The sequence below is a fragment of the Ciconia boyciana genome, chromosome 14 (genome assembly GCF_034638445.1).
Source record: "Ciconia boyciana chromosome 14, ASM3463844v1, whole genome shotgun sequence".
Classification (NCBI taxonomy): domain Eukaryota; kingdom Metazoa; phylum Chordata; class Aves; order Ciconiiformes; family Ciconiidae; genus Ciconia; species Ciconia boyciana.
This window is the reverse complement of record NC_132947.1, coordinates 393,601-419,708: the sequence shown is the minus strand read 5'-3', so window position 1 is coordinate 419,708 and position 26,108 is coordinate 393,601. Positions and strand designations below refer to the sequence as shown.

General features: G+C 48.4%; 1 protein-coding gene across 4 annotated transcripts; it reads right to left on the bottom strand.

Annotated features, from left to right (window-relative positions):
• Nucleotides 1-4,422: 4,422 nt before the first annotated feature.
• On the bottom strand, nt 4,423-25,834 carry NCOA5 (nuclear receptor coactivator 5). 4 transcript variants are annotated; one of them, XM_072878945.1, is made up of 10 exons: nt 25,718-25,834; nt 22,114-22,300; nt 21,477-21,584; nt 17,420-17,486; nt 13,477-13,854; nt 13,093-13,208; nt 12,815-12,941; nt 10,311-10,510; nt 8,017-8,340; nt 4,423-7,590 (listed from the first exon to the last, which is right to left on the bottom strand). In XM_072878945.1, the coding sequence occupies exons 2-10, from the start codon at nt 22,274-22,276 to the stop codon at nt 6,935-6,937; spliced, it is 2,139 nt and encodes a 712-aa protein (XP_072735046.1). In that variant the 5' UTR covers nt 22,277-22,300; nt 25,718-25,834; the 3' UTR covers nt 4,423-6,934. The 4 variants fall into 4 exon arrangements, with proteins under 4 accessions (XP_072735046.1, XP_072735049.1, XP_072735047.1 ...); XM_072878948.1 differs by lacking the exons at nt 21,477-21,584; nt 22,114-22,300 and having other exon boundaries at nt 25,718-25,786; XM_072878946.1 differs by lacking the exons at nt 21,477-21,584; nt 22,114-22,300; nt 25,718-25,834 and adding an exon at nt 14,943-17,171 and having other exon boundaries at nt 17,420-17,488.
• Nucleotides 25,835-26,108: the final 274 nt, after the last annotated feature.

The following is a 26,108-nucleotide window of genomic DNA, read 5'->3' as shown; positions in this document are numbered from 1 at the left end:
AACATCACAGCACTGCTGTCCTTGTTTATATATAAATATATACACTGTACTGCGGACTGAGCACCAGAGCCCAGCGCTGCTGCCACCGTCTGTCCCCAGCAGGGCCAGCCCCACTGCCAGCCCCAGCACTGCTGCTTGCAGCCCCTGGCCGGGCAGGAGCCTGGCTGTGCCGAGACAGGTGCCCGGCCCCGCTGTGCCACTACCCCTGGGCAGAGCTTGGCTGGATGCGCCTGTGCCCTGTGCCCCTGTGACCACCCGCTGCTCGCTGCTCGCGCTCTGCCGCCACGGAGGCGCTGGGAGAAGACAGAGGCCACCAGCACGCTTTCCTCGCCGGACGCTCCTCTCCCCACCTCTGGCAGCACCTGGGGCTGCCTCCCATGGCGCTGCCCCCCGGCCGCCCCTCGCCAGGATGGGCCCGGACAGCCCCACCTTGGTGCCACCCGTCTCTGGAGGCCATGGGCCAAGCTTGCGGAGATGCAGCGTGATGGTTTGGAGGGGGGCAGAGGGTGGGGGGCAGCTGCGGGGGGTCGGGTGCTGGAGCGCAGCAGTCCTGCAACAGCATGAGCCCTGGCCTGGGGTGGGTGGGGGGTGCTCGCTGTCCCCCTTCCCACTGACTCCAGGCTCTCTCTGCCCTGGTGCTCTCCTGGTGCTTGTGCAGCTGTCACGGTGTGGAGCTGCAGTGTCCGGAGCTGAGCAGAGGCCCCGCCATGTGCAGCGTGAGCCGGAGCCGCTCTCTGGCTGCTGGAGCTGCGTGGGTGCTGCTTGACCCCCCCAAGGCACCAGTGCCTGCTCTTGGCCCGGGCGCAGAGGAGTCCCATCCTGCCCCGTCCCCCCGCTCCCGCACCACACTGCTCGGGGGGGGCACCGGGGGCTCTCAGGCCCCCGGCACCGGCCGGTCCCAGCACCTGCTCCCCCCCATGCCCCGCTGTGCTCCCTGCTGCTCCCCAGGGCTTCGCTGCTAACCTGGCCCCGGCCCCGGCCCCAGCCCCAGCCCCAGGCAATCACAGATGCTGCCCTGGGGCTGCAGGAAAGTCCGGATCTGTGCGTAGTTTTAACATATGCAAAGTCTGTTTGCCTGGTCTGTCGGGGCCAGACCCCGCAGTGAGGGGTGGCTGTAGGGGTCCCATCACCTCCCGGCATCACGGCAGTCCCTCACCTGGCGGGCCAGGGCGGCCCAGGCACCGGCCACGTGGCCGCTGCAGTACGAAGCCTGTCTGTCCCTGCCCGCCGGCCTGCGCTGCAGCCGGCAGCCCCCGCGCGCAGGCAGCAGGGCTCACCGGGGTGGTTCAAACGCGTCCTACCTTTGGCAGCAGCTGCAGGGTCGCCCCCCGTTGTCATCCCCCCCAGCATCTCTCATGCCAGAGAAACTGAGGAGCTTTTAACAAATGTGAACGGTTCCAGGAACCATGCAGGAAGCGGTGCCGAGGGCAGCCAGGGCACCTGCTGGCGCCCGCCCCGGCCCCATGTACATAGTGTACATAATACAGTACGTGTATTTTTAAAGTGATCATATTTATGTTAATAGAACCAGATGAAGTCTATGTATAGAGATCTATATCTATTCTGAGAGATGCAAGGCTCTGCTAGCACCAGGCTGCAGGGACGGAGAGCCAAGACGGGCTGCTCCTGCATGAAACGGGCGCCCATCTGTCGCACCGAGCGCTCTGGAGCGGTGGTGAAGGCTACGTCCTTCCCCGGCCACTGGCAGCCCCTGGGAAAGGGCCAGGTCGCAGGTTCACTCTCTTCTCAATTTAGCTTCTTAAGAGTTTTCAGGGAAAAGAAGTCACAGACTTTTCTGAACTTGTTTCACAGCAGATTTGAGCTTCCACTCGAAGTGCAGCCTGCTAAGAGTTGCCCTCTCCCAGCAGTGCTGGCTGCTTTGCACCAGCCTGGCCCAAAGCGGCAGCGCTTTGTCCCCCAGCCAGAGCTGAGCCCCTGCGCTGGAGCGCTCGCCTCCTTGGCCCCCAAACCACTCCCCAACGTCGCCCCACACCCCGGCAGCCTCCCGGCCGTCACAGAGGGAGCAGGTGCTGCCGCAGCATCCCCACGGGTGGCCTGGCACAGCTGGTCCCAGCGTCCGGCCCCCTGCCTGCCCGTCCCTCCTGCCCACTGAGCGTGGCTGCAGCCCTCGGCTCCTGCCTCACTGAGCCGAGAAACTCCCTCCGCACTGGATGACTCCAGTCCCTGCTCCCTCTGCAGAGCTCCTCTACTCCTCCAGGTTCAGGCCAAAGCTATTTGGGGCTGCTTGGATAAAAAGCAGTGGGTTTTTTGATGTTGGGTTTTTTTTTGCTTTAAGATACTACTTGGACACACTCCCAGACCAAAACCAAGCCCCAGCTGCACATCTGTGCCTCCTCATACCTTGCTCCTACATTTCCATCACTCCCAAAGTGCCTCCCTTCTCTCCAGCAGCAGCCCCAGCCACTGCCAGACTTTCTGCCATGGTAGCTCAGCTATCTGCGTGGCTGCACGGGTCTGTGTTGCAGGCTGTGGTGTGGAAGCTAGTCCCAAGGGCATGGGGAGCTCAGCATTTACAGGAGGTGACCGTCAGGGTGAGCTGAGACCTGGTTTCAGCACAGGAGCTCCAGGCTGATGAATGGTGCAGACGCAGAGGGCAGCACTCTCTGGTCCTGCCACTGCCTTAGCCGCTTGGGAGCTGGTGAAAGAGCAGGCAGGCATCTGCAAGTGAAAAGTTCCTTTAGCTTTGGGAAGGGCAGCCCCACGGGAACCAGGATTTGCCAGTGTCTAGCTGCTCTGCCCCTTGGAGCTGGTCCTGCATCACCACACACAAGCTCATGTGCTGTTTCTAGCCTCCCAAAATTATTTGAGGCACTTCTGCAGCAATGGGGGAGGCATGCACAGCAACCTGCCCACTCATCTCATGCGCTAGCACCACGCTTGTTGGGCCTAGAATGCTTGCCAGCTGCTCTGCCTCTTCAAAAGATGCCACCCGCTCCCTGCAGTCACGCTCTAATTACAGCTTGGCTATTACCCTGCCCGCCGCTGGGCCTGCAGCTGGGGGTGCTGGCCTGCAGCAGCCAGCCTGGTCCCCTCCCGCCCTGGCGCACAGAGCGGGTCAGCACCGGGGGCCCAAGTGCAGAAGCAGGTTACGCGCAGCAGCAACCGCAGCTGCCAGCCTCTGCTGAGGCCGCAGACAGCATCCATCCTCAGCAGCACCAGGGCAAAGAGCTCTTCCTTCGGCCGCAGGTACCGGGTAGCAGGGAATGACATTGTCTGCAGAGCAGTGGTGAGACAGCAGGCCAGGGCACGCTTCTCCGCCGAGAGGTTTGCTTCATCGCCTCCCCAGCATCACCAGCTGATCCCATTCCTCCTCAGCAACACTTCAGCCCCCCACGGTAAAGCCGCAGTCCCGGCTCCCCGAGGGAGCAGGAAGGCGAGCCCTTTCCATCGCTACCGCTGAAAAAAGGCGTTTCCCTTCCTCATCTTCCAGCAAGAGCAGGGGAGCACAGCTCTAGACAGAGCCAGGGCTGCTTCAGCACCCCTGCCAGGCAAAATTTGGCTGTGGCAAGAAAGGTGCTGGTTTCCGCAGCGAGTTCTCACTCGCCGTTGGCTGGAGACGGCCAGTTTTAGCAGACAGCACTGCATGTTAGTTTACAAACCCAGCCCTGCACGTTTGGCCTCTGTGAGTGTTCAGTTTCCCCATGGAGCACCCTTCTGCCGTTCCACCTTGGTGAAGACAGTGTCCTCCTCTGGTAGACATGCAAGTTCCTCCTTGGCACATGCGCAGACACGTTTCAGTTTTTGTTCCAGACAGGAAGGTCTTGACCCCCAAGTTTGTTTCACAGGCAGGCTGCTGCCGGGAGCAGCGCTGAGCAGACACGACCCACCAGGACGGTGGGATGGCGACGCGGCCCGCAGCAGGTGGGGAGCACGCGTGCACACAGCCACATTCGGCCAGCACACAGCACTGGGCCGGTGATGGCGTATGCTCCGGTTCCTGCTGCGGGAGCGTTGAGCGGGGAGCTGCCCTCCCTGTCCCTGTCAGCTGGGCGGGCGCAGGCCCCCGCGCGCAGCAGCAGCAGCAGCAGCAGCAGGCGGCTCGCGTCGCTGCAGCCACCACGCGGTACAGGCAACGAGCCACAAGACAGCACTTACAGGAGGCACAGGCGGCATCCAGCCTGGGTCGGTGTTGGTCCATGGCTGGACAAGAGGAAGGACTAGATACTGCACAAGGGTAAGAGTTGCAGTAGAAGAGTCAAGACCCTCCTCTGTGTAGCAGGACTAAAAACTAGCAGAAAGACCAAAAGGTCTGAGATTTGCTGGTTACAACACTTTCTGTGCTACATGTGCAATATATTTGTTATGAATGTTATCACAAAGTCAGTTCATTCGATAATCTTTTAATCACTGTAGCTAGATGTTCTACGTCCATTCAAGTGACTTTTATTCGAGTGCAATATTTCAATAGACATGTAGTGACCTAGTACGCTTTGTGTTTTAGAGAATCTGTGTGCAGAGCAATGCAATTAAGTTTAAAACCTTGTAAATAAAACAGGTTGCAAACCAAAAAAAAAAAAAAAAAAAAAGAGTATTAAGCTTGCATTTAATTTCTGTGAGTGTTTCAGTATCGTGCATTAGGCCGCCTCAGTACAGACCCTGTGTTCTCTGTGCAGGTATTAATGGAGGAGTGGCTCCTCAGCTGTTGAATGCTCCCTGTTAATGCTTTACTGCTTTAACTGTATTCATTTTTCTAGACTCCTGTCTGCACAAAATGCAATAAATGATTTTATTACACCCTTCACTACTTGCACGGGGAGTTTTCACTTGCTTCCGGGGTCTCCACAGCTATTTTGCACTTGGCTGCTACTATTTCCATAACAAGGAGCAAGCCCCGACAGGGAGCAGCAGATTGCAGAGGAAGCAAAACATCAGGAGAGGAACAGCCTCTCCCAAGCGCCACAGTTCCCATGTTTAAGCTCACGCAAATTTCTGATCACCCCAGCAAAGACACTTTACCTGTCTGCGGGGTTGTAGAGATGGAGAAAGGGATCTAACAAAAAGAGACTGGAGGAGGAAAGATGGAAGACAGACATACTTCCATCCAATTTCAGGTTGTGTAGTAATGGCAGCACGAAGTCAAGGAAGGCCAGTGCTAAATGCACAGGGACTTGCAGCCCTCCCTAACTGTGCAATTAACAGCAACTGCGGCACGGACACCAGACCAGCTCGCTGCTGGCCCGAGCACGTACCCTCCTCTCCCACCACCAGCAGCCAGAGGGGCTTCGGACCTCTCGCGCTGGCCCCCGCCACACACTGCTCCAGCACACGGGTCCCTCATCAGGCACGTGGGCTGCTCTGCCCGAGATTGTCCAAGTCCCCTGTGCAAGAATAGCTATCTGTGAGGTACTTCAAAATATTATGAACCGAGACAGACTACAGTATTCCCACAGCGGGTCACAGTAATGTTCGTATGCTTTCCGCTTAGCATCCAGCACTGGGCAATGCCTGACACAGCTCATCTGGAAGAAGAGAGTAATGGCAAATGCAGTGGAATAATGTATTCCAGTAGTACTCAAGCTGTCAAGTGTCAAAAATGCAACAAAACATTTTTCCTGCCTTTTTATTAAAAAGTAATGTCCTCTTGTTAACAGCACAGAGAGAAAAAAAATGCTACAACACAAACCACCTGGGACAAAGAAAATCCTCTGCTCCAAGAACACTGCTTTCTTAGTTTCTTTCGGTTCTCCGCAGGAAGCCTACAGACTCTAAGAAGGCCGTGATGGGGAGGACCACATAGTTAAGAGATGTTTTGTGTTCTGGTATCAAAGTATGTTACTGGTTAAAAACACGGTGAAGAATCACTGCCTGATTTTCCACTCAACTGTCCGCTGCTGCTACCAAAGTGTTGAAAAAAAATGTATAAAATTATGGTATTGCATCTTGGCACTGCCTCTGCACCTTAGGTGGACAAAACACCCATCAACAGTGAGATGAAGTTTCAGAGAGCAGACACTCGCCACCTGGTAACTGGCTGCAGGTATTCCCGAGGGAGGGCCAGCAGCACATCAGCATGGCTGCGGCTGAGCTGTTGGGCTACAGTAACCAACCGTCCCAAACCAAGATTATAAGAAAAGGAAGTTTATACGCCAAATTTAACAGATTGATCTTAATGCTGACTACTTGGTGTAGGAAAATTGACAGACCATTTGAAGTCTCTGCCTTGGCTGGAAGCTCTTCTGTGTCAGATCTGCCACAGTACTCAGACCAAAGCTGCCAGTTTCTGTGAGCTGGGCAAGGTGAGGAGCATTTCTCTGCCTTATGCTGCCAGGACATGACGGTCCAGCTACGGAAGGACCAAATGGCATGGTCCTGGGTTACTGAGTAGTGGGTCAGGCATGTGCTTCATGAGTTCAGCTGCTAGCGCTACCACTGTACTTTCCAACTGGCTTATATGCCATTAAAAAAAAGAAATAAAAAAAGAAATCCAAAGAAACATAGTGCCCATTCCAAAAAGGTGGGTCTCCAACAAGGCCCAGTCAGCGTACCGCTCTGTTCAGTCCCCTATTTCCTCAAAACCACTGACCCAAAACTATACTAAGACCATTCAGAGAGACCAGACTGCACCGCAGTGTGAAGATGCACCAGCTACTGGGAGCGAGGAAAATGCAGAAGGACTGTCATTGCAGCAGCTTCTGTGACTGGACAAAACAACTGATTATCCAAAGCAACTCTTAGCACATTGTGCCGCTGAGAAAATAGAACATACTTCTCCAAACACTGCTAACCAGACCAAGGTGAGGAAGGGCAGCGCTAGCAACAGTCAGCAGCAATGCCACTGGGGGTACACTCTCGCCAAAGTGGAGAGGACATGCATATCCAGGGGCTTTTGTCCCGTGTCAAGGACAGGAGACTCTTTAAACAGCTATAAGTATGGAATGGCAAAGGGAAGGGGAAAGGGCCTGACAGCTCAGCTTTAATAGTGTCGCTGGTAGGAACCCATAGGTTGCTGGGCTGAGGACCCTGCTCGCCCCTGGGCCACCGTTTGGCTCACTAGGTGGGAGAGTGCAGGACCACTCTGGATAAGGGTGTCCAAGGCTTTCTGTACACTAGGGTTGTCAAAGTTGATACCAGAAGATACTGGCCTTTGAGCAGGTACATTGCCAGGTGCAGGGAGGCGATTTTGGTGCTGACCATAGAGCGACTGAGCTTGTGGAGGAGCTCCTGGTCTTGGACCTGCATTTCTTGAAGGGCCTTGGAGAGCAGGAAGCTGTGTGCTTGGAGTCTGCAATCTCTGCTGAGCCTGGTTTAAATTTCCAGCACTCATCTGTGCTGACCGGGCCTGACCGCTGGCCATGTTAGCAAAGTTCTGGTTCGGAGTGCCGCCTGAAGTGCCCGCAGAGGCTGCAGAACTACTGTTTGCTACAGCAGCAGCTGCTGCTGCTGCCCCACTGTTGAAGAGACTGAGGATTTTTGCTTGAAGCTCCTGCTGAGGATTAGAAGAGGACACTGGAACAGAAGGAGCAGAGACCAGAGGCTGTGAACCCTGATGAGCCTGAGAGCTTGGAAGGCTGGACTGACCACCCAGAGATGATGCTGAAGGTGCCCCCAAAGACTGTCTTGACATGGATGCTGGGAAAGAAAGGAAAGATGGTTAAAGCTCTGCAAATGCCCTTGAAGTGGCACCTAAAGAAAACTAGTGAAACAGCTACCAAAGACACAAGCATCAACGAATACCCACCCTCTGAGCAGGAGAGCTGCACAGCTCTGGGGAACCCAAACCATTCAGCAGAACTGTTGCCCTTTGTGTAGCAGCCAAAACAGTTATGGCAGTCCTGAGGTTTCCCTGAGAGAATCCAATATAAAAGTTCTTTCACATGAAAGATCTGAATCATCTCAGGACTCCCAAGGACATGTGCACCTCAATAAAATGAGGCGCTGTGTGAGGAAGTTACAACACTCGGACTCCTCTGCAGTCCCAGGACTGTTTTCGGGTCCCAGCCCAGAGAGCCCACAAACCGTAAAATTAATAGCCTTGTCTGGGGCTGAGAAACTTACCCTGCAGAGAATCAGTGCTTCCCCTCAGTAACCGTTCCTTCCGGTCTCTCAAGTAATTAATTACTTTATCAGTCTCCTCAGCAGTTAGATAGCGATTGTCTGCCAGCAGGTTCAAGAGAGTCTGAATCCCTGGAGGGTGACCTCCTCTGACACCCTCCTCCACGGGGGGTAGGCGCTCCCGCTCCTGCAGAACAGCTTCATCTGCCATCTTGGCAGCCTGCCGGGCGATTTCCTCGCGCTCCTTCTCCCGTGACTCTGTTTTGTAGCGTTCATAATTCCTTGCCACCAGCACCATGGCATCAGCTTGCGGCATGTTGCGGTGCTCTGCACAAGGAAAAGAAACGTTTTAAGTAAACCAGAGTGATGTTAACAGGAGGTGCCTTGCCTCACGCCCCGCCAGCACATCTCATTCAGCAGGCAGGCACTGCTTTGGGATTGCAAGCGTAGACCTGGGAAGCTTCCTAGGCACACAGTAACGGTTCAACTTCCTAAGCCAAGAGAAGGCTCAAGGCTATCACCCAGCAAGGCCAAGGCTTTTCTTCCATAGCTGAGGGCTCTGAGAAGATATCGTATCAGCCCAAGAAAAGTATTTCTTGCCTCTCACCCAATTAAAAGGGAAAGCAGCTCCCTCTACCTCTCACATAAATTCTCCATGCTCCAAGAGGAGACAGTTCCAGCCATTCTGCTGCTAAAGCCTTGGACAGATCCAAAATTTGCCCTCTGAAGGCTGCTAAAGCTTCCCAGAGCAGGACAGTGATGGGAATACTTTTTGGTTCCATACTGCCAATGCCTTAATATCGTGTGTGCGCATGCAAGAGATGGGAGGAAAGAAGCACTGGCTCAGTGTCACACTTGCTTATGTTTACTACTCTGGAGCAATAAGCAGCAATCAAGTTCTTCTGTAATACAACGAATAATGGTCAATTCCAACTTTTTTTGTTGCACTTGCCTTTTAAAGTTTTTGAGGTCATTATTTCTACCTCACAAAGCACACACGCAAATATTCCCCTGAACACAGATTTAAGCAGGGAGATCAAAAGAGAAGGCCTTTACTTTCCAAGAAGTGCCCAAAGCTCTGGGCACTTTTCACACCTGCAGATCATCAAATACTGACACCCTTTTCCTTGTAACAGGAAACTGGGGTTCGTTTTAATATTACGCTTTGCACAAGTTGTGAAAGAGTTCCCTGAAAGTAATGTGAATGGAAAGGTGGCCATGTGCAGTTCAAGTGAGCGTATTTAATCTCTAGAAAGAGCTGTGGATGAGCTAATGACTGGGGTTCTTACCAGATCTGATACACCATTAGATCCAGTAAAGAAGAAGAGAAGCTTTGGCGGGAGGACGGGTGTTAAAGGAAAGGAGTTAGAGTTAAAACCAAGGGCAGTGGAAAGCCCAGTGAAAGCGTGCATGAGCTGTATTTGTGCAGGAAATGAGAGAAGCCTCCTATCACATCTGCATCTGATGTTAAAAGAAACCAGGCTTCTTCAGTCAGTAAGCACACAAAGACCAGTGACTGTGCATTCAGAGGTTTACTCTCCCAGACGAACTTCACAAAACATTACTTGAGAACACAATAAGGGAGAAATAACCCCATCAGAGCAAAAGGCTGCTTTCTGAGATCACATTCTGACAAGACTTTTTTTTAATACCTACACCCACCCTCACGCTCACAACAACCAAGTCACACCCTGAGACGGAAAGTGATGTGACAAGTGTAAATGGCGCTAAAATGCTAAAAACGTGGAGCACGTACACCAAATCACTTCATAGTTGTATCTTTTTATAACTCTTCCCAGTTTCACAATCAGATCTTCTCTTGACCAAATACACTATCCTTATTCTGTTTTCCTTAAATCACATTTGGTTTTAATATCTGTCCTGTAATTTGTCACATTACAAACATGCTCTCTTTGAGAGCAACAAGTGATAAACTGAGGCTGGACTGGTATTACTCAGAAATCTACCAAGGAAACGAGTAATTTCTAGAGCTGGGGTTCATGACTTGCCCTAAGATGCAAAGGCTGGTGATGCTAGGTGCTAAGAAAGCAGCCAAAATTCTCTCTGGGCAGAAATTAGACAGTCCTTTTGACAAGGGACAAATAAAGTATTATGGAAACTTGTAAATAATGATATTCACATTTATGACATGGTGTCAAGTCATTAATAACTACTTATGTCACAGCAAGGACGAACTTTGTCCTGGGTGATTCTGCTTGAAAGAAAGTGTTCTACAGCAGCACTTTGAGCGGTTCAGAGTGACCACAGAGCTACAGAGCCTACTGAGACCTCAGTACCTTGTGGGGTGCCAAACATGATGTTAACAGTGCAAGAGCGGTGAACTTGATGCTGCTGGGTGATGACAATGGCAAAAGGAGACCCTCCTCTGCTCACATCGTCCAGGGCTTGCGTCAGTGACATCTCTGTGTTGAGGAAGATCAGGTCCACTACCATGCCCAGATCCCGCACCTTCCGCCCCACTGACTCCGCGTACTCCCTACCACAAAGCAAAGCCAGCAGAGTTTAACAAGTCAGTCACATACATAAACAGAAACCCTGGTGCATTCACCCTCTCCATCATCTCAGATTCATTTTTCTGTTGGCTTGCCAAACTTCATAATGTTTAACAGGACAGTATTAAAGCAATCTCATTACAATAATATAAAAGCCTGTATCCTGCCCTTATTTTGATCTGAATCGGTTATTTCGGATTAACTGAAATGGATTACAAATGAAGCCTCAGCTTAGCTGAGAAACAGAGTGTTTGCAAAAGGATTTACACTATTATAAATTTGCTTACATATAAATGTGTTTAAACTGAAGTCATTGAGTGAGGTAATTTATGCCTGCAGAGATCTAAGGAGCACACAGCAGAGCAGCTAACCTACAGAAGTCAGTTACTTGTGCTGCGTTCAGTATCTTAACCGTTCAAATGCGCCTTATCCTAATTCACTGTAGCACAGAGCAGCTTCTGGACTTGAAGATTTTCAAGAGGATAACTGGATTTTCAGAGGGTAACTACCCATCCATTAACATTCACTTGAGTTCCAAATACATTTTCTCTTGCCCTTTTGTTCTGCTAGCTGCTTTCTACTCTAACCCGGTATCAACACAGCATCTATGGATCTGCTGTTCCTGTATCCACTGTCCTGCAGACTTCCCATTCCAAACACAAACTGTAGCTCACATGGCTGAGCTTAAAGTTTTCGAGTCTTTTTTTAAGCTTACTATACTCAGTACCAAAACTGCAATACTGACTGCATATGCATTCTGAGAAATTTAGTCTGCATGCACCCACACCTTTTGAAAGAAGTTCAGTTTCTCATCTTTGGATGTGAACGTTGTAAAGGTGACTAAAACTGTTCCCCACCGCCAACTTTTTAAAGATTTCTAAGTTACACCGATTGTGTATCTAAGCTATTTGGGAGTCATCTTTCAACAGGTCTATAGTAGGTGACATCAATGCTTCAATACCCAAGATTTATTAACATGATCCAGCTCTTAAGGTTTGTAGCTGTTACAGACCAAAATGATCCTTAGGATATTAAACTGGTCCTCTTGCACAAAAAATTTCTCCCTGTATCAAGTACAATAACTTGTGGTCTATTAGAGTATGTTCCAAAGACTTTTAGTCACTAAGGGATAAAGAATCTAAAATTTCCTTTCAAGATTTGTTCTAATAGGTAATCAACTCCATTAAAAGCAAACCACAGAAGTGTATTTCTAGTTTCACTGCTTCCTTTGTTCCGATTTCCTGTTCTGTCTTCTACCACCAGACAAGGCAAGCGCCAGCTCTCTCTTTGTGCCTCACAGATATAGCAAAGTTAAATAAAAGCAACTCTTGATCTTTCTTCCGAAAAGCTAAGGACACAGAGCTTTAAATTTCCCCTTGACAAACATTTTCTTCAGACCCCAACCCAGACCTATGATTTATTTACATCTTTGCTATTCTTCAATACATTTATTTGTAAAGATATAGACGTCAGACTGGTGCCATCATTACAGCCCCCCTCCCACTGTACCAGGCATAGGTGTACCCCTCTGTTCCCAACACAGCTCCTGCTCTCCAAACTAAGGACATGCTAACACTTTTGACACAAGTCCCTTTGACTCCTAAAGTTGTTTTAAGTCCTTACATTCCATGAGAAAGCACACTGTTCTACAGGGACAGCCTGCATTTTTGTTTCTAGATGAACAATCTTGCATTTAGCACAATAAAAAGACACACTCTGTTTGAGTGGGGACACCTCATTAAGTGTTCAGACTGCCACATGAGATTGCCCTGGTTACTACTTACACATGCTTTTCATGTCGTTCATGACTACTTTCAGCAGTGATTTTGTACTTCTTCTATGTTGGATTAATGGTATTGACTGGTATCTGACCTAGTAACCAATCTGACAGGAGCTCTGAAACGAACATCCCCACGACTCCACCCTGACAACTGCTCTGTACTATCTGCTGGTTGGCATCATTCAACCCACGAATAACAAGTACAGGCCACTATAACCTGTTGCGATATGTAGACTAAGCTGATACGCAGACTAGGTAGAAAAGTATCAGGAGAAGGTATAGTGATAGGTGACAAGAAAGAAATAAAAGTAAAGGACAAGATACAACATTTCTCCATCTCATCAACATACATTCTCAGAACAGCAACAGAAGCTGTAGCTTTCTGAGGGCTCTAAAGCCACGGTCCTCAAGAGCAACTTGTAAGACAAACAACCTCAAGGCATGACTAAGTTTAATTCCATTTTCTTCTAACATGCAATAATAAAATTGGTCATAACTATTTTCTTACTTTGTCTGTTTATTCACCACTATCACAGAACAATCCACAGGTCTCTCTGCATCAAAACGTCTCTTGATTTCCTCGTAGTACTGACGGTACAGCTCTTCTCGGCGCCGCTCCTCACGCTTCAGACGGTCTGAAAGCAAGCCGCAGGGACAGAACAAATAATGCCCCTTGGACCTGCTCGGAGTGTCACAGAACGCAACGCACTCGGCACTGCAGGCATCTCCCGCATCCTTCCAGAGGGAGAATGTGAATCTGCTCTTTATAACGTTACAGGTACTCACCTTCTGAATTCACTGGAGGTCTGTCAAAATGCTCTTTGTAACGGTCGTAGTAAGAGTCATCCTTCCGCCGATAGTAGTCTTCAAGGCGAAGGTAACGGTCATAAACTTCATCTCGTCTGCAACATTTACAGAAGAAGCAAGGGTCTCCATGCTCCAGCACAATCTCAGGCAATAACTTTTGCCAATGCATCACACACAGCCCTTCCTCAAGTTTCATTTCTGAATTACCCACCTGCTCCCCACAAAGCACAAAGCAGGCACCCAACTGTCCCCAGCCAGAGCAATTTCCTTATCTTAAATGCCTGACACCACTGAAACCAGTGCAGCCGTTGAGGCAGGACTGCCATAAAAACGTGTTGGCAAATATAATCCCGCAGAAATTACCTGTACAAAGGGTCCCGAGGGTCTCTCATATCCCGTGGATCCCTCATATCCCGTGGATCCCTCACATCTCGTGGATTCCTCATATCCCGGGGATCCCTGTATCGATCATACAGTGGCTCCCGTGGGTCACGAAGATCTCTAACATCACGAGGGTCCCGCAAGTCTCTTGGATCCCTGATATCCCGTGGGTCTCGCAGGTCCCGTGGGTCCCTGTGGTCTCTGGCGTCACGCATGTCTCTAGCTCGAATGTCTCGAGTGTCTCTGGAATCCCGCCCGTTTCTACCATCCCTGCCATCTCTGGGGTCTCTCCGTGGGCTCCCCCGAAGAGGGGAGCGGTCGCGTCTGGCATCTCGGCCATCCCCGTAGGCATATGGCTCTCTGAGGAAAACATCAGGGAAATTCCATTAGACTGCTAACGACACGAGTACTGTCACCCCTAGATCTCTTACCTGAGGTACCAAAGTGACCCTTCTCTCAGCAGCTGAATCCTCCCTCCTATCCCACAACAGCAAGAATTGCCCAAAAAACATATTTGTTGAAGCAGCCTGGAGAAGCTTCTTAATTCCAATGTTTATCATAGCCAAACAAGACCCAGAAAGCTCCATTAATGGAGCATCACTAAAAATGTAGGGCACCTGTGGAAGAAGTGAACAGGCACCTCAGAAACCATCATTTCAAGGCCTCCGGTCTCCAACGTCAGCCATATATCATCTACCAAACATGTTTTTGCAAATTCTTTGAGAGAATTCAAGGTGCTCGAGCCTAATACCCACAAATATGCAATAGCCAGGAGCATTCAAGGGATCCATTAAATTCACTAGTCAATGACAACAGAACACCTGAAATAATGTTATTGGCATATAATTAAAAAAGGAGCTTGTTGTGACCAAAGACACTGTAGGTTCCATGTCGTGGCTGGGTTTGTGCTGCTAGCAGAAAGCAATGAATAGCCACTGCCATGTCCTGGATTTGAAGGGATAGTTTCCGTAGAAAGCCAGTCTTATGTTTACGATGCCCCATGTTAAGAGGGTACTAAACCAAACCAGCACAGCATCCTCAGCAGCGACGGGCTTCTCTGTCACATCTGAATGATCCATCTCATTCAGACTTTGCACTGCATTGTCTTCGGAGGCAAGAGAGAATAATGTTCCAGTCTTCACCTTTTCCCAAAACAGTAGGTTTTTTCCCAGGTCATATTTTCTTTTCCAGAAAAAAACATAACTTCCACTATAGTCTAAGCCAAACATAAAAAAAAAATCTTGCAGACAAGCTACTGAGCTTCATGTGTTTGGAATGTTCTTTCCCCAAGATACTGACAACCATCAGAAAAAAAACTCAGCTTTTTGAATCTTTTTATTTCCAAAACTTGACAGACTTTGAGAGTCCTCTACCAGCCTAATCTAGTTTATGAAAGATAAGCAGAACATAAGTCTGCTTCCACTACGGTGCATTCACAGAGTAGTCACCTGGAGAGAACAGCGGGAGCAGCGAGTCAGATGTGCCCAAGTTCAGTGTCAGTAATGAGATAGATGTGCAGAGTCTGTGCACGGACTTTGGTGGTTAGACACCCAGCTGTGCTGGGGGATACACAGGAGCACTGGCATTCTCTTTTTTTTTATGTAAGATACAAAACAGATCTTGCGACACACTACAGTGTTGCCACCAAGAGCATATATAGCCTCCTCCTGTAAAAGAAACACTGTATTTGCACACAAAAAAGTGTAAACTCCTTCAGCCTCTTGGACACACAAATCCGCTTTTTGTTTGTGATCTGTATTGAAACCACATCCCACGAGAGATACACATCATCACCCCCTTCCCCCCAGCCTACAATGAACGATGGCAGAAGCTCCAGGAAACTTCTGATTTGCTCTAATGGATATCGAGTAACTGATCTTTCTGTAGCTGTGAAACTATATAGCAAAACAGCCAGATGCAGTGTAATTGTTTGGCATATGACATTTATTCCAGCTGGAGTGGGGGTGGCCAGAACAGGCCACATTCATTATCTGCAGAGACAAAAAGATCCAGAATGAACAATGCACAACTGCAACAGAAGTACAGACGTGGCGCAGGTCTCCTCTGCTCTTGCACCTGCATCGCTGCCCTGCTGCTCGCAGAGAGCCAGCAGCATGAAGGCACAGCAGCCTTCTGCTTCTGCGCCTCTGTCACCATGGTCTGGCTCCTGCAGCATCAGCACCGCTGCCCGCATCTGCTTGAGACTCAGTACTGCTAGCCCAGCACCGCTGCCTGCAGTGCAGCATGGGACTCCGCACCCCGGCATCAGCAACTGTTGTTCACACACCTGCAGCGTGGTCCAGGGTCCATCATCCACTCTCTGTGCGCCCACAACCGTGCTGAGGGCTCGATGCCCATGACCTCATCGCCACCCGTGCCCATGGTGCTGCTTGGGACCTGGTGCTAGCAACATGGGATGGCCACGGTGTCTGCAGTGCCAGCTGGAATCCGGTGCCTGTCACAGTGGCACCAAAGCCTTCGGCAGCAGTGGCGGCAGTCCAGTCCACAGACTGGTGCCCATGGCTCACACACCTCCAGTGCTCCTTAGGGCCCACAACACGGGCATCTGCTCTTGCATACATGCAGGATGACACAGGTCCCAATGCCCACGGCATCAGTACCTGCTGCTTGTCCCTCTGCAATGTGTTCTGAGGACCAACGCTCATGGCATAGGTGCCTGCCTCTCACACTCACAGCACTGCCCAGTGCCTTCACCATTACATACCTGCAGTGCCACTGAGGCCAAAGATGTGCCATCAGTGCCTGCTGCTCATGTACTTGCAGTATTCCTGGGGGCCTCATGCCAGCACTGAGCACACCTGATGCTGCCCAGACCCAAGGCTTGCCACATCTGTAACAGGAACCCTCAGCTGTGTGCCCGAACCACCTCCTGGGCGATGCTCACACACCGGGCTCTGCAAGCACATTTGGCCCTGTGCAGGGTAAGTGCACAACGTGCAAAAAACCTAGATGATGCCAAGAACTGCAGCTACTCCTTCTCTTTTTTGGTGGTAGATGTCTTGCTAGTTGCACTTTTCCCCCATTTTTGGTAATTTAACAGGTCAAGTTAGTAGAGCACACCAGACACGTGAGAGCTTGATTACCTTCAAGTCCAACACGTAACACTCCTTTGTGTGGAAAGCTTTACAGTACAGGCATAGAAGATGCATGCCTTATACCCAACTGTGACCACAGCACATCTTCATGCCCTCCCTAGTAATGCCATGGAAAGGAAACTGAAGTTGTCTTCCTTGACAGGACAGTCCATGTCTTCTCCACCTGCCTGTAACTTCACAGACAGAGGATGTGCAGGAGCTGCACGTGCTGTGCCTACCGAGGGGTGGGAAACCAGGAGAAGCTGGCAGGTACACATCACTCCAACTGCACAGAAGGGGACTGGTTCCAGGTACTGACAACGCAAGCACACAGGCAGATGGGACTGTGCAATAGAGACATTTGCTCTGTCTTGTGCTTCGCTCACATGCTCTTTTCCAGTCTCATTTCAGCACTGGAAGCTTTCGACAGCAGAAGAGGCAAGATCCCGAAGTCCTCTGCAGCATGGCACTGGGAATGCTACAGCCCCTCAGCATTCTCTAGATATGCCTCAGCTTCTCTGATACTTGAGGCAGGAGCAAACATCAAGTGTATTCTTCCTCACAAGTCTCTTACAACCTGTGCTGCAAAACATAACGCTTAGCTGTAGTAACAGCAGCAGACACGAGGTTTCCCTTGTGCCTCCTGAGCTGTCAGCGCCAGAAGGGCTCTTAGAGGTGGAGCAGCCATGTCCCGACTGTCTCGCTTGAGCATCTGTTTGACTGGGGAGGTGGTGGTAGGGAAGAGACACAGACATTTAGCACAGGCCACTGGGCTCATGCCCTAAAAGCCTGACCTTCCTAGTATAACTCACTGCTTCCAGGTACTTTACCTTCGTGCCGGACTGGACCTTGATGAAGCCTTATTCATATTTCTTCTTTCCACTGCTTTATTAATATCTGTAAAGAATAATCAACCCATCTGTTCAATGCTATGGAACAAAAAAAGATCATCAGCACAATTCAAATGAAAGCAACTTAAGCTCAACAACATCCAGATGGTGCAAGAAAATCCATTCAGCAGAGAGACATTGTCACTTTGACAATTTTTTATTAAGTTTAGATAGTACAACATAATGAAATTTTCATGGATTTCTCTGACTTCAAAATAGGGTGGACAGCTTGGGTGAAGTTTTAACCCTTTACATTCAGGCCTACATCCAGACTCTTCATTCCATAAGAGAATCTCTTTCTTCTGCAGTCTATGAGCGAGCAGAAAGCAACTCATGGACTCTAGGAGAAAAAGCAGAGTCTGAAAACCTCCGAGAAAGGAAGCTGATGGCCAGCACAGTCTTAAGTTCACAGCCAGTCCTGTTCAATAGAGCATGCCGCTACCCTTGTTGAAAATAATCCAAGGGTTCTCAAGTGGCACATGCAACTGCCTTCCAAGGGACTGCTGCAGCGTTAAGTTGTACAACCTCCACCACTGAGGAAACGGGATCCAAGGAGCCTGAAGCACAAGCTCCCTATGAAGTCAACATGGTGCATTCAAAACACCACTGTTAACATGATGCAAACGGATGCAACAGATCAGAAATTTGAAAACTGGTTGGCTTCTGAGCATCTCCATGAAAAACACCATGAAGTGAAATACAAAGAAGTAAGAGAGCTGAAGAAACAGAGTCTTGTCCTCAACCAGAAAAAGTGAAGTTGCCAAGAACTGGCAGAGAACCATGTTCTACTGTGAAGAAACTAAGCCTTCTGTAACAGCTGATTGAAGATGAAATAACGTACTGGAGGGGGGGCAAGAACAAACAGAAATGACTTCAGATGTTTTACTCTGAGAGCCTTTTAAGAAAAGAACAAAACAAACCTAGGTCCTATCTGCTCCCTGAGATCTATCAACAATTAAAATTTCTTATTAGTTATTTACACTAACTACTTTCAAAGCTCTTGCAAGAGAATAAACATGCCACAACGCCTTTAGGCAGACTCAGTCTTAACATCTTCTGTAACTTCCCAAACTATCCTTCATTACTTTCAAGATTAAAATTAGAATTCAGGGATTAGTTCTAATTTTTGCTCTTATTGTCAATCAAGCAGCAGCATGTTCTCTTTTTGTGGGGGGAGAGAGGCAAGTGCAATCTGAACATTAACTACAAATGCAGCATAACAACATTCACAGGACAACAAAGCAGCCTCTCCAGGATCAAATACAGCTGCATTGTCTACTGTCACAACCTACATTTCATGGACATTTATTCCCTACATAGTTTTACTCATTAAAGACATGAAAACACTTCTACACATTTGTGGAGGTATTAGTACAATGCAACACTGGAGCTAAACTCTCCCAAAGCCTTTTACCTTATTGTATTATTAGCAATTATATTTAATACTCAGACTGCATAACTGAAGCAACTGTTCTCCTTGCGTTTATTTTTTAGTTGAGAATTTTTTTCCCCTTGAAGTCAAGTGTTATCTTTAAGCAAGACACTATCTGCTTTCTTTGGTTTAAGATTATTTTTATTTTCTGTTTTAAGATGCCATTGCAGAAACCTATTATGATTTTTACACTCAATACCATACATTTCTTTCAAATAAAAAAAGTATTTAAATCCAAACAAAAATATTTTACTAGAAGAAAAAACACCTTTGACAGGGATCCTCCTCTTGTGCAAAATGATTTAATAACATTAAATCATATTAAAGATTTAATAACATTTTATTTAATGCCAACAGCATTTACAGATTACTTATTTGAACACTGACAAAACTTCGAGAAAAAAGGTCTTCTGTCTTGTAGGATTTTGAGATGACAGGGCCACTGTAATCATACAGTGTAACTGTCTGAATAAACACAGGTGACAAGAGTTTCTTGAACCACATTCCTATCTCAAGCACAGCAGTGGCATTGAACTAGAGCTTAACTTTTAGCAAAACATCCAATTCCAATTTAAAAGTCTTCAGAGCACAGAAACCACCAAAGCTCCAATAAGTTATTCCAGAAGTAAATTACTTCGCTGTTAAAGAAAACTATTTATTTCCATTTTAGGACTTGCCACACCTATGCCTACTCACTTATCTCCAGGTCTGTCTGTAACACACAGATCACATCACTCCTTTATCTTGAAGCTTTTGCTAGGGCTTGTTCTTCAACTCTTTAAGCCTTCTTCAGAATTTTCTGAGGCTTCTCCAATTTAGCATTATCCTTTTTGAACCAGGCATACCAGAACTGAACACAGTATTCCAGCAGCAAAAACCCACAAGTACCAAAACCTCCCTACTAACAAATCTGTGTTTTGTACAGCTAAGGATGACAAAAGCTAGGTGCAGTCTTCCCTTCTGGCTTTACTGAAAGCTCAGTTCTGCCTGCATCCAGCTTAGGAAGAAGTCCAGGTCATTTCACCATCAGTGACTCAATCTTCATTATTTCATTCTCTCTTTTTAAAACATGATTGTGTGTTTTCTTTCCAGGTCACTTATAAAAGCACTGTATGGCCAGGAATCAACTTTTCCAGAACAGCACTCAAAGCACTGAGCAATTCCATCTATGTTACACAGATTCATTTGAAATCCATTTAACCCTATGTTGTTTAATTGTTCTAGTTTCTTAATCAAATCAAACATCTCACAGAAGTCTTTTACATCAACACCGCTACTTTCAGTCATAAAACTTGCAGTATCATAAGAAAAAGTTAAACAGGATTTATTTTGATTGGCATTAATTAATTCATTTCTCACTGAGAGTCAGGTGAAAGAATCCCTTTGTTACCAGGGGCTGATGCCAGGCTCATCCCATTTACACTGCTTATTGGCACATCTGCAGCACTCTGCTAGGTCCCTGGAAACTCCCTAGTTTTCCAAGGCTTGTGGAAAAAACAACAGTAATAGCCTATGCACGTCTTCATTTCACTGAGCCTCATAGACGTTAGATTGAATTTTTTGGAGTGGTCTAGTTTTGGTAGCTGCTGTTTTACCTTTAGTTTGCTACTGAAATGGAAACGATATCAAAACCAACACTTTCTGCCTCTTCAAAAATAGACAGCAGAAACATTAACTGAAGACTAAGTGGTCCTTTCCAGTGCGAAATTTTATCATTTCCAGACAGTTACACCACAGCTTCTGAAACAACTGCAGTTGTTCCTATTTAAGCTTCTAGACTTCAACAATGCTGGCCATAATTTCTTCTTGTATCCTTCTACCCTCCTTGTCTATTTGCCTCCATTTCCGTCTTCAGGTTTGTATTTGCTACTGTACACACACCTTTCCACAAGTCATTATTGCTCCTTTCATTCCTTCCTAAGTCAAACTGTTTTTCTTTAAATTAGCATAGGTTTACTCTGAAAGTAATTTTGCTTGCATTTAATAGATTACTCTTAGATTTCTAACCATTCATTTCTGTTTGTTTGCTCCCAGTATATTTAGCAGAATTATTTTCATCTTAATTAAAATGGCCTTTTTAAAGCACCTAGTATTTACAGCACTACTTACAGATGGATTTCACATGTGCAAAAAAAATCCAAGTTAAGATTACTTAATCTAAGAAGTCACTAAGTGCTGTGACCAATTCCTCTGAACCTGTCAAGATGAAGCCCAATACTGGCTTATAAATGTTTTTAAAAGTATGCATATGAGGTTTCAATGACTGCTTCCCAGGGCTTACATGTTGAACAGTTTCTTACACAGCATAATAGAGCTTTTCAAATACTAACACAAAAATAAGTTCAGAGTAAGATCTAGGTAGCAAGAGAAAACACTGCAGATGAACCACACAGCACTTACAGCAAATAACTCGGAAGGCAAATACATACCCAGTAAAAGTGATTTTAGACTAGCACCAGGCAAGTTTCACATAGTGATCTTTCCAGAGAGCTTTAAAACAAAAGCACTCTTTCTACCAGAATGCATGCTAGGGTCAGTAGGAGAGCACGGATCAATTTTCCTTACCTAATCTATACCCTTTATAAAGGCGACCCTTCTCACCGTCCAGAGCGGCCTGGACATCTTCTAGACGGTCATACTGCACGAACCCATAGCCATGGTACATGCTGAGGGCTGGAAAAGTTAACAGCAGGGCAAGACCGGTTACAACTAAGGGACAGCACTAACCCACACCCAGGCCATCGCATAACCCCACCAGATGAACAAGCAAAGGGGCTCTACCCAGAAACGACTATGCAAGTTTCCTGGGAAAACCAAATCTACCAGGATGAAAATGCAGAGCTTAAAGACTCTGAAATATATTCCGTAGATCAACTTCCTTCTGACAAGGCAGTGACCAAAATACAACCCATGAAGTGACCAAGATTTGATTAAGAGACTATGAAGTCACTTGAAAGAGTACTGTAACATCACATTCCAACCCCAAAAGCTAAAACATAGCTGATGTGTTATGTTTCAGCTGTACTGAAGGAATCACTTTTTCAGAGAAAATGCAGGTAGAGAAAGTTATCATTAAAAGGTCACTTTTTAGGAACAACATTAGTCACTCCTCTCATCATCATCAAATAGCATTTGACAAGCATGAAAGTTATATTTCTCACTGAATTCCCAGCCACAAAAAGGCATAAGATAATATACTAACCCCTGATTTTGCCATATTTTGAAAATATCTCTTCCATTTCTTCACGAGTCATGTGGTCTGTGGGCAAATTGCCGATAAAAAGTCTTCTCTCTAAATCCTGAGGATTGGTGCTGTTAGTGAAGTCGCTCTGTTTGATGCTATTGCTCTTGCGTCCTCGAGCCATTTTGCTTTCGTTCCAAATCCAACTCTTCGCAAAAAAGAAAAACGGCCATGCATATAATTTAAATCCATGACATTAAAATTAAACTGGAACAAGATTAAACTTAACAGCTTTGCAGACTAGAAGCCAACTGTGTCTGCTTGATGCAAACTTCACTCCAGAGAAATCTTAATACAAGGGATACAGAGGGCTGGCAAAAACGTGTACCACAGCATTTTGGTTGAGCTCTTCTGTAATACTGAAAGGTAGTAAACCTCATTATTTTGCAGATAAGTTTTAATGGTTTAACTCCAAACTAAGATAAAAATAAAACTCATTTTCCACTAAAACATCTTAACTTTGAGCTTTTCAACACACCCGTTGTTGTCATATCTATTTCTTCAGTCCACTGGTAAGGAGTGTTGAAATTTATGCAATATTTTAATAAGCAGAAAGGAAACACTCATTGCAACATTGCATAACAGGACCCAAATATTTCAATACAGGCTTTAAATCGAGACATCAGGAAGTACTGTTTAAGTGCTCTTAAGTGACCACGCACTTTACTAAATGTGAACTCTTAGCTTTCCAATACCAGAAAACACAGTTTCTCATTCATACCCCTACCAAACAGCATATCCTTGTCCCCACAGAGACATCAGCTCCCACAGAAGGCGGGTCCACAGCTGGGAATTTAACCACCCCAGGTAAATGCTGTACTGCTACCTCATCTCCCCCAGTATGGCAAAAGTACACTTCGTTAACCCACACTATTGCAGACAAAGCTGGAGCAGTCAGCAACATTCACTGCACAAACTTACCTAAAGCATTACAGAAAAAACCACCAACAAACAAAAAACCTACATAACAAACTCTACCAAGGCAACAAAAAAACCCCACCAAACCCCACCCAGGATTCATACTTTCTCATTTAAAAGTCACCATTACATAAAGCTTAAAAAAAATGAAAAACACTGCAACTTTCAAGATGAACTTGAAAGCTTGCAAACTATTTAATAAAGTTGTCATACTTCCTAAACATTAATGTACAGGAATACAGGATGGGATTTTCTGTTTATAACATGCAAGAAACCTGGAAAAAGAAAGCTGATGAAACTGAGTACATCAACAGAAATTTCTGCTGTTAATCATAAGATGCCTACAACCAACACACTCCCTAACAGTAACCTATGTTTGTTACAATTTAAAAGTAGCCTCTAAATAAACAAGTCAAACATCCAAAAATATAAAACAGTTTTATATAAATACTTTTACAACACTTAACTGGCATGAAAGATACATCTACTCCAGATTTGAGACATAAAATTTGGGCTTTATTTTTTAAGATCAACTAACTTTACATTCATGTCACTTTTCTCCTTCTTTCAGGAAACCCTGCAGGGACAGGAGGCAGAGAACACCTGCCAGTCTAATAAACTTTTAAAATGAAGTGAACTGCCAGAACAGGGAGGAGGAAAAAACCCCAACACTGAAACCAAAATCAAACAAAAAAAAGTCATTTCTTCTACCATATTTGCCTCAATCTTCCTGTAAATTTGTCTGCACACACACACAGTTTTACCTTCCCCATCAGAAGCACCAAACCTTCTCCTGTTTTTCTGTAGGAAGCACTAGACTTCTATTGTACTATTGCAGCTCAAGTTCCCATCAGCTGAGGGGAAAGAAGTTTTCAAAATTCTCACAAAATGATTAAGTGGCTATAAAACATGGAAAGACCCATCTAGTCCAAGTTCCCATTTGGAGCAGGGAAGTCCAAGGTGGATCCATTTGTCGCAGCCTTCTCCAGCCGGGCTCCGAGCACTGCCAGGGACAGGGACTCAGAGCCCCTGCAAGCACCTGCTCAGGCAGCATGGCCTGTACGTACGGTCTCGGGACATCACACACACGCACAGCAAACAGGCATCAACAAGACCTGTAACTGCTGCTGGTGGGACATTTCACTTTAAGTATAAAAAGCAGTAAGAAATTCCCTTTTCTTTTTCTTAAGGGTGGGGACAGTAGGGGGTGGCTGGGGAAGAGGGTGCAAGAGCTTTCATATGAAGAAAAACAGGGAGCTATTTTTCCACTTGCAGGGCACTTTCAAAACAAAGCAATAAATCCCAAATACTCAGACAGGTTGAAATACCAGAGAACTTTCATATAAGAGCATTTACTGCCTCTTACCATTTTCCACTTGGTAGATTACATAGTTAAGGGCCATTTAGTAATCATAAGACCAGAATAAATGAATGTTGTCCCAGCTTTAGGCACACTACACCAGGTGAATTACTAATTTCCACATCAAGTCTTTTTCTACAAATGCAGCCAGAGAGGCCAACTGCATGCCTGGGCAGCTTAAAGGTGCCAATCCCCCCGCACAGAAACCAAGCGCCAGGCCAAGGGGGTTCCTACAACAGGACAGCCCACATCAGCTCACGCGCCAATAACTATGTCTCACGCCTCTGGAAGTTAATTAAAGCCACGTTTCCCTAAAAATCTTACATGTAAAACTAAAGTTATTCATTAATAGCGCTACAGCTTCAGGAAGCAAGACATAGTGGAAGCAGGACGTTGAAACTAATTTGAGACAAGTGAAACATTACACTGAAGTCTGCAAGAAGTTCCTGGGCAAGGCAAAAAAAAAAAAGCCAGCTACCACAGAAAGGAACGGTGCTGAGGAGCAGCCAGCTTCCCACCCAGCACCTCGGAGCCAAGCCCCACCAGGCAGCCACCCCCCCAAACGCCAGGCCCAGGGCCAGGAGGGCCGTTCTCGGGCAGCACTAGAACCCACCCGCCTTGGTCCTCCGCGGCCGGGACAGCAGGCGGGCGCAGAGCTGCCCACAGGGAGAACGGCAGCGCGGAGATCGCTTCCCCCGGCCTTCCCGAGGACCCTGCTGCTGCTGCGAGAACGCGAGCCGGGCTGCTCGGGCCGCAGCTGCCCAGGGCCCTCTCTCCCGCTCCGGCCAGCGCCCGCGCCTGTGTGGCCGCTCGCGGCTTTCTCCAGCGGCGGTGAGGAGAGCCGCAGGCCTGACGCTTCGCTGGTGGCCACAGTGCCCGCGCCAGGCCAAGGCCGCTCCGGGGGCTGCGCTCCCCGCGACAGCGGCGAAACCGCCCGCTACACACCTCGGCTGGGGAGGAGGCGGTCTCAGCCGCGTTAACCCCGCGCACCGACCGGCCCCAGGCCGCCGCGAGAAGCGGCGTGCCGCCCGCGGCCGATGCCGCCCCCGCCGGGGGAGCGGGGGGGAGCTCCAGCGAGCCCGCGCTCCCCGCTACCCGGACGCGCCGGGCGGTGAGGCGGAGGCGCGGCCCGCCCGCAGGCCGCGGGGCACGCCCGGCCCGGCCCCAGCCAGGAAGGACTCAGCCCTCCGCAAGGTTTGCTGTGGTACGTCTTTTATTCGAGCGCTCCGCGTAAAGCCACGCCGCCGCCCGGAGCCGCGGGGCCCCGCCGCCCGCCCGCAGACTTACCGCCGCGCCGGGCCCGGTCCGCCTCCGGCCACCGCCCGCCAGGACAAAGGCGCCAACCGCCGCTGCCGCACGGCGCCGTCGCAAAGCGGAGGGCGAGCACCGCCGGGATGGCGACGCCTCGCGCTTTACGGCGCGGCGCGCTGACGTACGGCCCGCCGCCACGCCTGCCGAGGCAGGGGCGGGGCCCGCGGGGCTGCACGCCTTACCTGGCTCCCGGCATGCCCCGCGAGCCGCTGCCGCAAGGCAGGCTGGGACTCGTAGTCCCGCGGAGGGCGGCCGGGCGAGGCCGCTGGGTGGCGCCACCAGACCCCGCGCGAGGCGAGGCGGGGCGGGGCGCGGGGGCGGCGACCGGGACCGGGACCGGGACCGGGACCGCGACCGGGACCGCGAC

Coding starts and splice junctions, on each gene's coding strand:
- NCOA5 (XM_072878945.1), bottom strand. CDS start 22,276: ATGGCTCGAGGACGCAAGAGCAATAGCATCAAACAGAGCGACTTCACT. Junction 12,942..13,092: donor ACCTCCAGTGAATTCAGAAG/GTGAGTACCTGT, acceptor GCTTGCTTTCAG/ACCGTCTGAAGCGTGAGGAG. Junction 7,591..8,016: donor AAGCACTGATTCTCTGCAGG/GTAAGTTTCTCA, acceptor TTTCTTTCCCAG/CATCCATGTCAAGACAGTCT.